The following is a 12,563-nucleotide window of genomic DNA, read 5'->3' on the forward strand; positions in this document are numbered from 1 at the left end:
CAGTGGAAGTGAGGGGCTATCACCAAAGAGGATTATATCTCCATCGCTCAGGTCTGTAGGAGGGCTGTTAGGAAGGCTAAGGCAGAGACGGAACTAGGGCTAGCAACAAGGATCAAGGACAACAAAAAGTCCTTTTTTAAATACATAGGGAGTAAAAAGAAGGCACCAGACAATGTGGGGCCCCTGCAGGATATGCTTGGCAATCTGGTAGTTGCACCAGATGAAAAAGCAGATCTTTTAAAGACATTCTTTTCCTCCATTTTTCTGGGCAGGGACCAGGACATCTCCCACACTGGGATTCAGGATGGTCTCAGGAGAGACTCTGCCAGGTCTCAGGTCAGGGAGGACTGAGTTAGGGAACTTCTGGAGCATGTTCAAATCAGCAGGTCCAGATGCTCTCCACCCCAGGGGGCCGAGGGAATTGGCAGGGTTCATCACGGGGCCCCTGGCATGGCTTTATGAGCACTTGTGGTGCTCTGGCCAAGTGCCAGAAGACTGGAAGAAGGCCAATGTGGTTCCCATTTTCAAAAAAGGGAGGAGGGAGGACCCAGGCAACTATAGGCCTGCTAGTCTTACCTCAGTCCTTGGGAAGCTGTTTGAGAAAATTATCCAGGAGCACATCTGTGAGGGACCAGCAGGGGGGATGATGCTCAAGGGCAACCAGCATGGGTTCATTAGGGACAGGTCATGTCAGACCAACCTGATTGCCTTCTACAGTCATGTCACAAAATCTTTGGATGCAGGTGTCGTGGTGGATTTAGTCTTTCTGAACTTCAGGAAGGCCTTTGACACTGTCTCCCACCCCATTCTCATTAAAAAGCTAGGCGACTGTGACATTGATGCCTACACAGTCAGATGGGTCACAAATTGGCTAGGGGGCTGCACCCAGAGAGTGGTGGTGGATGGGTCATATTCAACTGGAGGGATGTGGGCAGCGGAGTCCCCCAGGGCTTGGTCCTTGGGCCTGTGCTGTTCAATTTATTTATTAGCGACTTGGACGAGGGGGTGAAAAGCAACCTGTTCAAATTCACTGATGACACCAAAATTTGGGGCAAGGTGGGCACACTAGAATGTAGAGACAGGATACAACTGGACCTGACAGGTTAAAGGGGTAGGCAAATGTGAATAGGATAGGATTCAATACTGACAAGTGCAGGGTACTTTACTTGGTCAGGAAGAACCAGCAGCACACCTACAGGCTGGGGAACTCCCTTCTCATCAGCACAGTGGCAGAAAGAGATCTTGGAGTCATTATCAATTCTAAAATGAACATGGGCCGCCAATGTGAGGACGCGGTCAGTAAGGCTAACTGCAACTTGTCATGAATCCACAGTTGCATCACAAGCAGGGCCATGGAAGTGATCCTCCCCCTCTATGCAACACTGGTCAGGCCACAGTTGGAGTACTCCATCCAGTTCTGGGCACCGCACTTCAGGAGGGATGTGGCCAATATGGAGAGGGTCCAGAGGAGGGCCACTCACATGATCAGGGACAGCAGGGCAGGCCCTATGAAGAGAGGCTATGGGACCTGAACCTGTTCAGCCTTCACAAGAGAAGGCTGAGAGGGTATCTAGTGGCCATCTATAAACTTACCGGGGGGATCAGCAGGGAATTTAAGGCAGGGTGGCTAGGATCTGGAACCAGCTTCCAAGGGAAGTGGTGTTGGCTCCTACCTTAGGGGTCTTTAAAAGGAGACTTGATAATTACCTAGCTGGGATCAGATGAGCTTAAACTTACCAGGGGTCAGTATTCATTCCTGCCCAGGGCAGGGGGTCAGACTTGATGATCTGCTCAGGTCCTTTCTGACCCTACATCTATGAACCTATGAACCTATGGCCCTAAGGAAGCATGCCCTGACAGAAAAGCATGAGGTTTGGACAATAACATGGAGGCTAGGGGTCCAAGTTTGGGCCAGAGGCTGAGTGCAGCCTAGCAATGGGGTCAGGGAAGTAATAGGGGATAATTTGGACCAGTGGTCTGTTGCAACCCAGCAATGGAGCCCAGAGGGCTAGGAGTGATCTGGATGGCATCTGAGAGGTATGGGACATGGCAAAGGGAGGGTTGGAGCCATGTATTGCACCCTTGACATCAGGGCATTAAATGGGCAACCACCTGCATTTGTCCATCAGTTTATTTGAATGCATCAAGGCATGGCAGGAAAGGCAAAGAGGACTGCCCTGTGACCAGCCCCTGGGACAGCCCCCTGCCACAGAAGATTTGGACAGTACTTGAAAACCCAGAAAGTTTCAGCTAGATAGTTTCACTCTTCTCCTCAGAATTGGGGTTGGGAAAGAATTTACCCCCTGGGTCAGATTGGCACAAACTGTAAGTTGTTTTGCCTTGCACTGGCTGCATCTACATAAGATGCTGACTGCACAGTTGTTACCGTGCAGTCATTTAGGACTTGCATACCCAAGTCCTAAATGACTGTGTAGTAGTCAGAGTTATGGCACAGTCACATCCCAGAATGGTTGTATCATAACTCTTAATGCAGAGTAGCTCGTTACTACTGCACAGTAGCATGATGTCATGGGTCATGCCACACAATGCTACTGTGCAGTAGTAACAAGCTACTACACAGTAGTAATGAGCTACTGCACAGTCAGTATGTGATGTAGACACGGGCTCTGTAATGTTGGGTCCAAGTGTTTTCTTAGGATTTTCTAAGCACCAATTAACCAAGCACTTCTTTGTCATTGCAGTGACAGGGCAAAAAAGTTGCAGCAAGGGAGGTTTAGGTTGGATATTAGGAAAAACCTTCTCACTAGGTTGGTAAAGCACCAGATCAGGCTGCCCAGAGAGGTGGTAGGGTCTCCATCCTTGGAGATCTTTAAGCCCCAGCTAGACAAAGCCTTGTCTGGGATGATGTAGTTGGGGCTCGTCATGGTTGGAGCAGGGGGTTGGACTAGATGTGACCTGAGCTCTCTTCCAACCCTCATTTTTTATGATTCTATGATTCTAAGCCCTCATTTCCCTTGCTTTTACATATGGTAGTTTCTAGGTCTTCTTTGTGAGTTGGATTTGGTGTCTTGTGGTTCTGTACAAGGGTTTAACATGGTGATTTTAGTGGTTCCTTAGGTTAATGACTGCCTATGAACCCAAGATGATGGAACTGATGCCTATTCCAATCCTACATCCCTAGAATATGAAGTTCTTGGGTGACTTTTAGGACAGGAGGGATCAGGGTAGATTGGTGATACCATGCACCTTTCACTTATACGTCTCAAATGTGAAATGAATTCCCATGTGAAATGCTATGCAAAGGAGGGGGTGTCTGCCAGGGGGCTCTGCCTCTTTTTGGCTCTGAGTGGGCCTCAGGCTGCAGGATTTATTGGCCTCAAAATCTCAGAGGGAAAATAAAGAGAAATGGAAACTTCTCTTGGCTTCTTCCATGTATGCCATTACTCCTGCGGGTTATAGGTACTTGCTGTATAGGAAAGTTATTCCTCAGTTATCCAATCTGGGGCTTTTCGCCCCAGATTCTTCTGACAAATTTAAAGCTGCTTGGTAGCTGAAGGAACGATGCAAAAGTAGACATAGCATGGGTCCAAAAGTCTCTGGGGATGCCTGTCTTTCTGGGCCTCACATTTTAAGAAGGTGCAGAGACAGCTGGCAAGAGTGATAAAGGTGTTTGAAAGCAAGTGGTCTGATGAAAGGTTGAGAGAATGTGGCATACTTAGCTTGAAGAAGAAGAAAAAATGATTAAGAGATGACATGATATTAGTTTTCAAATATTTGAAAGGTTGCCATAAAGAAAAGGGAGACCCATTGTTCACCCTTGTCATGCAGGGTAGGACATGAGACAATAACTTAAAATAGGAGCAAGATTTAGATTACATCACAAGAATAACTTCCTTCCTGTTAGAGCAGGGAGGCAGTGAAATAGACTGCCCAGGGGAAGTTCTGAAATCTCCTTTACTGGAGATTTTCAAAGAGGAGGCTGCATAAGCATTGGTCAGGGTGATTTAGGAGTAGCTTTCTGCATTTGTGGAAGGGTTAACCAGATGTAGAAGGGATAGCCAGATGTAGAAGGGATAACAATATGTAGAAGGGATAGCCAGATGAACCTTGAGGTCCCTTCGAACTCTATGATAATATGATTTTATGAAAATAAATGGAAACTAATAATTTCATATGGAAGTGATATCTATGCATGGCTCTTTGGAGATATTATATACCTAAATAGCTGTCCTGCCTCCCTACCAGCCAATGATAGCCCCTTTCTTGGGTGATATGTGGGTGTTTTCAATCATAAACCTTGAAGTTGGACCAAAAGTAAAAACAGATGAGTTTAGTGTACGTTAGGTAGGGAAGAATGTATCATTGGTTGGGGATGGACCTTTCTTTCATCTAAGACCTGCAATTCTGATGAGAAGAGTGGGAAGAGGAAAAGCAGGATCTGGCCTGTAGTTAACAGACACTTGCTTAACTGAGTGTTAAGACTGTCCTGCAAAAGTTTGTTCCCTATTGTGTATGTGTGTGTGCACATATGCGTGTGTGTCTATGCCTTTGTTGCTCTCCTCTAGTCGAGGGACCCCTTGGGGACTGCATCATCATGAACTATAAATGCTTGCACAGTGCCAAGCCAGGCAGATTGGAGATGCATAGACAGTGAGCCCAGCTCTGGGTTCAGAACCAGGGGAGAAGAAGAGCCAGTCAAGGCCACCCCTGCAGGGGCCGGGGCTGGGTGAGGTGTGTGTGCACAGAGGGGTATGGAGTGAATCAGAGGCAGTGATCCAGGTGTATCATTCACTGAGATGGCACTGTAAGTAGAAGAGACATTGTTGTACTGTGCTTCTGGGTAGAGCAGCTTGATGCTTTGCAAGTGTGTGTTTTCAACATATATATGGGAAAATAATGCTGTCATGCCCTTGTGGGCAGATTGTCCTTGCTAGGCTCTGAATATTTCCTCTTCCTGCTTACTGCCTTGGCCTTTCAAACAGGAGCAATCATTGCTGCCATGTCCCAGTGATATCTAGACAAAGAAGCCAGAAAAACAACAGAGTTAGAAACAACAGAGAAGAAAGGAAGAAGAAAGAATGCTACAGTTGTTTGTAGGATGGCTCTGAGCCACCAGTGTAACACACCATGAAAAAAACCTTATTGTCATCCTAGGATGAGCCAGGTGAGGTATCCAGCAGAGAAAGAGAAGTGTTTGCACTCCTGTACAAGGAATCAGTGAGACCTCTTAACGCACTGCTGGTGCCTACGCTTAAAACAGATGAATTCAGGTAAGAAGAAAGGTAGCAAGGGCAACTAGAATAAGCAGAAGAAGAATGCATCTATTTTCCAGAAGACCAAATGATCTTGGCTTATTTAGCTTAGCAAAATGATGTGGTTGGCCATGATAACAGGGGGTGGGATCTGATGATCCGTGGGGTCCCTCAGAGTCCTATGGGTGTGTGTGTGTGTGTGTGTGTGTGTGTGTAAAAGATGCGCAGAGATGGGAAGAGAGAAAAAAGAGAAAGTGGGTGGAAGGGCTATTGCTGCATGTGGTAGTGATCAAACTGGCCTGCAGGGACATGGCTTTCAGCACCGCTGACAGCATCTCAATCTCCACCTATGTGGGTGGAAGTGACGCCTTGCTCATGTGGATTGGATGGGTGGATGGATGGGTGAGTGGATGGGTGGGTGGCTGTGCAGATGGATGGCTGGCTGACTAGATCATTCACCCTTAGACCTGGAATACAGTTTCCACCTTGCAAGTTCTATCATTTGTATGTCTCAATGCAGAGAGAGCAGCCTTGGCTGATGGGTGCTGGCTCCCACTATGCCCAGTTCCAACCACACCAATGTCACGCTGTCAGAACTGCACCTGATTGGCATCCCAGGGCTGGAAGCCCTGCATGTCTGGATCTCCATCCCCTTCTGCTTCATGTACGTGGTCACGCTGGTGGGGAACTGCACCCTTTTGTGGGTGATCAAGAGAGAGCCCAGCCTCCACCTGCCCATGTACCTCTTCCTGTCCATGCTGGCTCTTGTTGACCTGGTGATGTCCACCTCCATCACTCCCAATATGCTGGGCATCTTCTGGCTCCACTCCACGGCCATCAGTGTGGATGCTTGCCTGGTCCAGATGTACTTTGTCCATGCCTTCTCAGTGATGGAGTCAGGTTTGCTGGTCGCCATGGCTTTTGACCGCTACGTGGCCATATGCCACCCTCTGAGGTACAAGGTCATCCTCACCGGCCCAGTCATCGCTGCCATTGGGCTGGTGATGCTGGGAAGAGGTCTGGCACTCATGACCCCACTGACCTGCATCCTCCGGGGCTACCCATTCTGCCAGGATTCAGCGATTTCCCACTCCTATTGTGAGCACATGGCAGTGATTAAGTTGGCCTGTGGGGACACGACACTTGGCACCACCTACAGCATTTTGGTCTCCACCTATGTGGGTGGTGTTGACTCCCTGCTCATTGCCCTGTCCTACGGGTTGATCCTCAAAGCCGTGCTAGGCCTCTCCTCTGCTGAGGCACGCCACAAGACCTTCAGCACCTGTGCTTCCCATGTCTGTGTCATAGCTCTGTTCTACATCCCAGGGCTGCTCTCCATGTACATCGAGAGGTATGGGCAGGACATTCCACCCCATGTCCAGGTTTTGATGGCTGATCTGTACCTCCTGATACCACCCATGTTCAACCCTATCATCTATGGCATGAAAATGAAACAAATCCGTGACAAAGTGGTTCAGATGTGCTGTCGCCCACGGAGCTGAGCCCTGTAGGGCACAGAGAGGAGAAACCAGAATTTTGTGCTTTGCTGCAATTCAGGCAATCCCACACAGCCTTGGGCAAGTCACGTAAGGTCCAGACACATGGCATATTTGTGCCAGTGTAATTTGCCTTGACCTTGTACTCTCATGAAAAGTACCACAAGGTCTAGAGTGGACACATGACCATCTATACCAGGGCAGCTGCATGCAGAGGGTGCTATTAAAACACCTTAACACTAGGCAGTGGGGAGCATGCCACCTTTTTTCCTGGAGCAGACAGCTACAAGAGGGTAAGCTGAGGACACACGACTTCTACACTGGTGTAATTTACACTGTCACAGTGTGACCACTGATTTTGCCCAGGGTAATTCTACACCAGATCCAAGTGAGTTAAACCAGGGTAAAGGCCGGTTATGCACAGGTAGACATGTTAGGCCACATCCTATTTCATCTAATGAGGTGCCTAAGTTTGATCCTATTCCACCCTGTTCAAGTCCCTGCAAAACAGTGTATTGCAGTTGGAGCCTACAGTAAATGTCTGTCAGGCTAATTACTGTCTCGGAGGTTCATATATTCATAGACTGTAGAGTCGGAAGGGACCACAAAGGATCATCATGTCCGACCCCCTGTACCTGGCAGGAAAGAGGACCGAGGTCAGATGATCCCAGCCAGGTGACTAACAAGCCTCCTCTTGAAGACCTCCAAGTTAGGTGATAGCACCACCTCTCTTGGAAGCCCATTCCAGATTCTGGCCACCCTTACTATAAAAAAATTCTTCCTAATATCTAACCTAAATCTGCTCTCCACTAGTTTGCACCCATTATTCCTACTTACTCTTAGAGACAGTCTGGAAAATAGCGTATCTCCAATTTCCTGTTGTCTTCCCTTAATAAACTTATGGGCGGCTACAAGGTCTCCCCTCAGAAGTCTCTTGTGAAGGCTGAATAGATCCAGATCTCTCAACCTCCCCCCATAGGGTCTATCACTAAGGCCACTAATCATGTGAGTGTCCCTCCTCTGGACCCTCTCCAGATTCTCTGTATCCCCCTTGAAGTGTGGCACCCAAAACTGGACACAGTACTCCAACTACAGCCTGACCAATGCTGCATAGAGGGGTAGCATCACCTCCCTTGATCTGTTGGTCATGCATCTGGTAATACATGACAAGTTGCGATTGGCCTTGTTGATGGCCTCATATTGCCAGCTCATGTTCATCTTGGAGTCAACTATGACTCCAAGATCCCTCTCAGCTGCTGAGATGCTGAGGAGGTCATCCCCCATCCTATAGGTGTGCTGGGGATTCCTCCTCCCTAGGTGGAGTACCTTGCATTTATCTTTGTTGAATTGCATCCTATTACATTCTGCCCATTGATTCAACCTGTCCAGATTGGCCTATATCTACTCCCTGCTCTCTGGTGTGTTAACTTTGCCCCATAACTTGGTGTCATCTGTGAACTTGAAGAAGGTGCTCTCCACACCCTTGTCCAAATCGCTGATGAAGATATTAAATAACACCGGTCCAAGGACCGACCCCTGTGGGACACCACTGCCCACCTGCTTCCAGGCCCAGAACAACGCATCCACCACCACTCTCTGGGTGTGGTCCCTAAGCCAGCTGGTCGCCCACCTCACTGTATAGGCATCCACTCCACAGCCTGCTAGCTTCCTTATGAGAATAGGATACAAAACTGTGTTGAAGATCTTCCTAAAATCTAGGTAGATGACATCAGCCTCAGCTTCTGTGTCAAGCATTGTGTGATCTGGTCATAAAAGGCTATAAGGTTTGTCAGGCAGGATCTACCTGTGATGAACCCATGTTGGTTTCCTTTCAGCATCATTTCCCTTGCTGGGCCTTCACAAATGCACTCTTTGATGATTTTTTCCAGTATTTTCCCAGGGATAGAGGTAAGACTGACTGGCCTAAAGGTACCCAGCTCATCCCTTCTCCCCTTCTTAAAAATGGGCACCGCATTGGCCCTTTTTCAGTCCTCAGTGACCTCACTGGAGCACCATGAGTGCTCAAACAGCTGTGCCAGTGGCTCAGCTATGACACTGGCCAATTCCTTCAGTACCCTTGGATGGAGGTCATCGGGGCTGGCTGACTTGTATCCGTGCAGCCCTTCCAACTGCTCCTTAACTAAGTCAGCTCTAACCTTTGGAAGTCTGGTGCCTCTTGAGGTCTGTGCTCAAGGTGGGGGAATTGTCTTGGTCAGTACTTAGGAATACTGAGGCAAAGAACTCATTAAAGAGCACCACCTTTTTCCTTGCATCAACCATGAGCTGTCCTGATTTGTCCTGCAGGGGCCCTATGTTACTCTGCACTTTCCTTTTGCTTGCTATGTATCTGTAGAAGGACTTTTTATTGTCCTTAATTGTTGTAGCCAGCCTAAGCTCCAGTCCTGCCTTGGCCTGCCTAACTGATACCCTGCAATAGCATGCCAGGGAGGTGTATTCCTCCTTGGGGGCTGCCCCCCACTTCGACTGCCTATAAATTTATTTCTTTGCCCCCAGGGTTTCCTGGAGTTCCCTGTTCAGCCAAGGGGGCTTTTTTTATCCCCTTACCCCCTTTTCAACATAAGGGGATAGACTCCTTTTGTGACCCAAGGATCACCCCCTTGGGAAACCTCCAACCCTCCTGGACCCCCATTTGCTCGATGCTCTTGAGTTCTGCCACCTCACTAACTAGCCTTCTATGTTTACTAAAGTTGGCCCTTCTGAAGTCTAACACTTTAGCCTCACTGGATATTTTTCCCACCCTTCACTGGATAGTAAACGCTACAAAGTGATGGTCACTATCTCCCAGGTTACTGAGTACTCGCAGGTTCCCCACAAGGTCATCCCCTGTTGCTAAGACCAGGTCTAGCAAGGCGTTGCCCCTGGTGGGACAGGCCACCAGCTGGGTGAGGTGGAGGTCCTGCACGCAATGTAAGAACCTACATGAGCAGCTTGTTTTGGCTGTCTGCTCCTCCCAGCAGATGTCCAGGTAATGTAGATCCCTCATGACCACTGCCTCCCTTGCCTGAATGGCATCTGAGAGTGATTGTCAGATCACAGAATCATAGAAAATGAGGGTTGAAGGGACCTCAGGAGGTCAGATCTAGTTCAACCACATACTCAAAGCAGGACCAGCCCCAACTACATCATCCCATCCAAGGCTTTGTCTACCCGGGTCTTCAAAACCCCTGAAGATGGAGACTCCACTACCTCTCTGGGTAACCTGTTCCAGTGCTCCACCACCCTCCTTGTGGGAAAGTTTTTTTTCTAATATCTAACTTCAACTTCCCTTGCTGCAGCTCGAGTCCATTGCTCCTTGTTCCGTGATGTGCCCCCACTGAGAACAGCCCAGCTCCATCCTCTTTGCAACCCCCTGCAGGAAGTTGAAGGCTGCTATCAAATCCCCTTCAGTCTTCTCTTCTGCAGACTGAATCAGGTCAGTTCCCTTAGTCTCTCCTCACAAGTCATGTCCTCCAGCCCACCAACCATTTCTGTTGTCCTCTGCTAGACTCTCTCCAATGTGTCCACATCCTTTCTGTAGCAGGGGGCCCACAACTGGACACAGGATTCCAGATGTGGCCTTCCCAGTGCTGAACAGAGGGGAAGAATCACTTCCCTCCATCTGCTGGCAATGCTTCTACCAATGCAGCCCAGGATGCCGTTAGCTTTCTTGGCAACAAGGGCACATTGCTGGCTCCTATTCAGCTTATTGTCCATCGCAATGCTTAGGTTTTTTTCTACAGATCTGCTCCCCAGCCAGTCAGCTCCCAGGTTGTATCAGTGCACACAGGGCTGGATTAACACAGTGGGCCATAGGAAAACAAAATCCTGGGCCCTGGGCTGGTTGAGACTCCCCTCCTCTCCCTGGTGCTGCCACCCATGGGGAGTAGGGCTCAAAACCACTGCTAGGAAGCAGCTAATGCCACGGTGAGACCAACAGAGGAGAGGGGAAGGAAGGGAAAGCAAGGGAAGGGAAGGGAGGTGGATGGGGCCATTCGAGCTACCCCCATTGAGGGAAGGACTGGGGCCCCCACAGCTCAGGACCCTAGCCATGTGTCTAGTTTGTCTGTGCATTAATCTGGCCCTGGCTGCATGGGCTTGTTCCATCCTCAGTGCAGGACTTTGCACCTGTCTTTGTTGAACCTCATGAGATTTCTTTTGCCCAATCCTCCAGTTTGTTAAGGTCTATCTGAATCTTAGCCCTTCCCTCCAGCATATCTACTCCTCCCCACAGCTTGGTGTCACTTACAAACTTGCTGAGGTTGCACTGCATCTTATCTTCTAGGTTGTTGATGAAGATATTGAACAAAACCAGCCCCAGGACCTAACTCTGGGGCACTCCATTTGATACTGGCTGCCATCTTGCCATCAAGTCATTGTTTACTGCCCTGTGAACCCAACAGTGCAATGGCTGGAGTAGGTATGTGGCTGGGGTGATAGACTAGGGAGTTAGAGAGATCAGACTGGGTTTCATTCCTTGCCCATTCCTTGCCTCCCCCAACCAGCAAATGAGTTAGCATGTGTAAGCATGCCTCCTTCATGGGACACAGTCTCTGATTTCTCAGTCAAGCCTGACATTGGTTCCTATTTCTCTGACACCCAGCAGAGGCTCCTGCCTGTCAGGCTGACCCCTGATGTGGTCCCTGCCTGCCTGTCAGTCCCCATCTACAGTCTTTTTGTCTTTGATGGGAAGGACCTCAGGGCAGGGACTGTCACTTTCTCTATGTTCGAGTCTCCTGCAGCCTTGGCACCCGGCTGGGTACTGAGAGGCCTTAGCATAACTGTAGTGCGAATCAAACTCAATGGGAATCAAGAGCCCTGTCATTATTCTTCATTTTTGAGGCCTCCAAAGTGCTGATGGGGTGTGCACAGGATCCCAGACCATGAGCAACTTGAGGTAAAGACCAGCACTCTCGCAAATGGTTGCAAAATTGCTGGAACATGGAGGGTCCCACCACAAGCAAATGAACAATGGGAATAAACAGGGAGCCTGTGTGTGCCAAGGCTGTTTGGAGCTGAACACAAACTCCCTTCCCCAGTGAGCAGCCACTTTGGTTACAGCTGCATTCAGAGGTGGATTGGGGTGGGGGGGGAAGGTGCAGTGATACAGTTGCACCCCTATTTGATTCCTGCACCACCTGAACTTTAAAATTATCTGCCTGGGAGGGGCAAAGGGATTTCTTCTCAGACAGCCCTGAGGGAGTCAGCTGACTTCATGGCTCACTGTAATCTCCCTGCTAATCTCTCTTCACTCTACATGTGTTAAAAACCCTCTCTCTTTCGTGGGCTTGATGTTTCATTAACCAACCTATGCTTTCTTTGCTAATGTTGCTATCTTCTTTGCCATTCCTGGCCCCCTCCCCAACACATCCAGGTGCCACAACAAAAGGAAGGGGGTAAACTCAGGCAAGGAGCCAATGGGAGCTGGGTATCTGGAAATTGCTCCTTTAGCTGAATTGGCAGGCAGCTGCTATTTGGGGCTGAGGCCCAGGATTCAAATCCCAACCAGGACACCCAATCCTCTTCTCCTCAAAATCCTTCCATGGCCTACCCCACCCCTCCACAACTGCCCTCACCTGAACCTCTGCCCTGTGCTTTCCCCTGACTAGTTATGCTGGGAGTTTGCTCTGTGTATGCCCTGCACCAGGAAAACCCTGAAGCACTGCATGATGGCCTTAAGTTAATCAAAGCTAAGAGACAGGGATCGAGCCTGCTTCATACATGGCAGTGTACCAGGCACTGTCTGATAAGACCATCTTGTGCAATCATGATGTGTAATGAAGGAGGGAGGATGGATGACATCCTGCCTCTTTTGGATTTCTGGGAGTTGCCTGAGGGCCTATTCATTAACCCAGCA

At 49.0% G+C, this 12,563-nt stretch overlaps 1 protein-coding gene across 1 annotated transcript; it reads left to right on the plus strand.

Annotated features, from left to right (window-relative positions):
* Positions 1-5,764: 5,764 nt before the first annotated feature.
* Positions 5,765-12,315, plus strand: LOC102568960 (olfactory receptor 52K2). Its single transcript, XM_006274197.3, has 2 exons — positions 5,765-6,693; positions 12,192-12,315. Exons 1-2 carry the CDS (start codon positions 5,771-5,773, stop codon positions 12,313-12,315), a joined length of 1,047 nt encoding a protein of 348 aa, XP_006274259.3. The 5' UTR covers positions 5,765-5,770.
* Positions 12,316-12,563: the final 248 nt, after the last annotated feature.

The sequence above is a fragment of the Alligator mississippiensis genome, chromosome 1 (assembly GCF_030867095.1).
Source record: "Alligator mississippiensis isolate rAllMis1 chromosome 1, rAllMis1, whole genome shotgun sequence".
NCBI classification, from domain to species: Eukaryota; Metazoa; Chordata; order Crocodylia; family Alligatoridae; genus Alligator; species Alligator mississippiensis.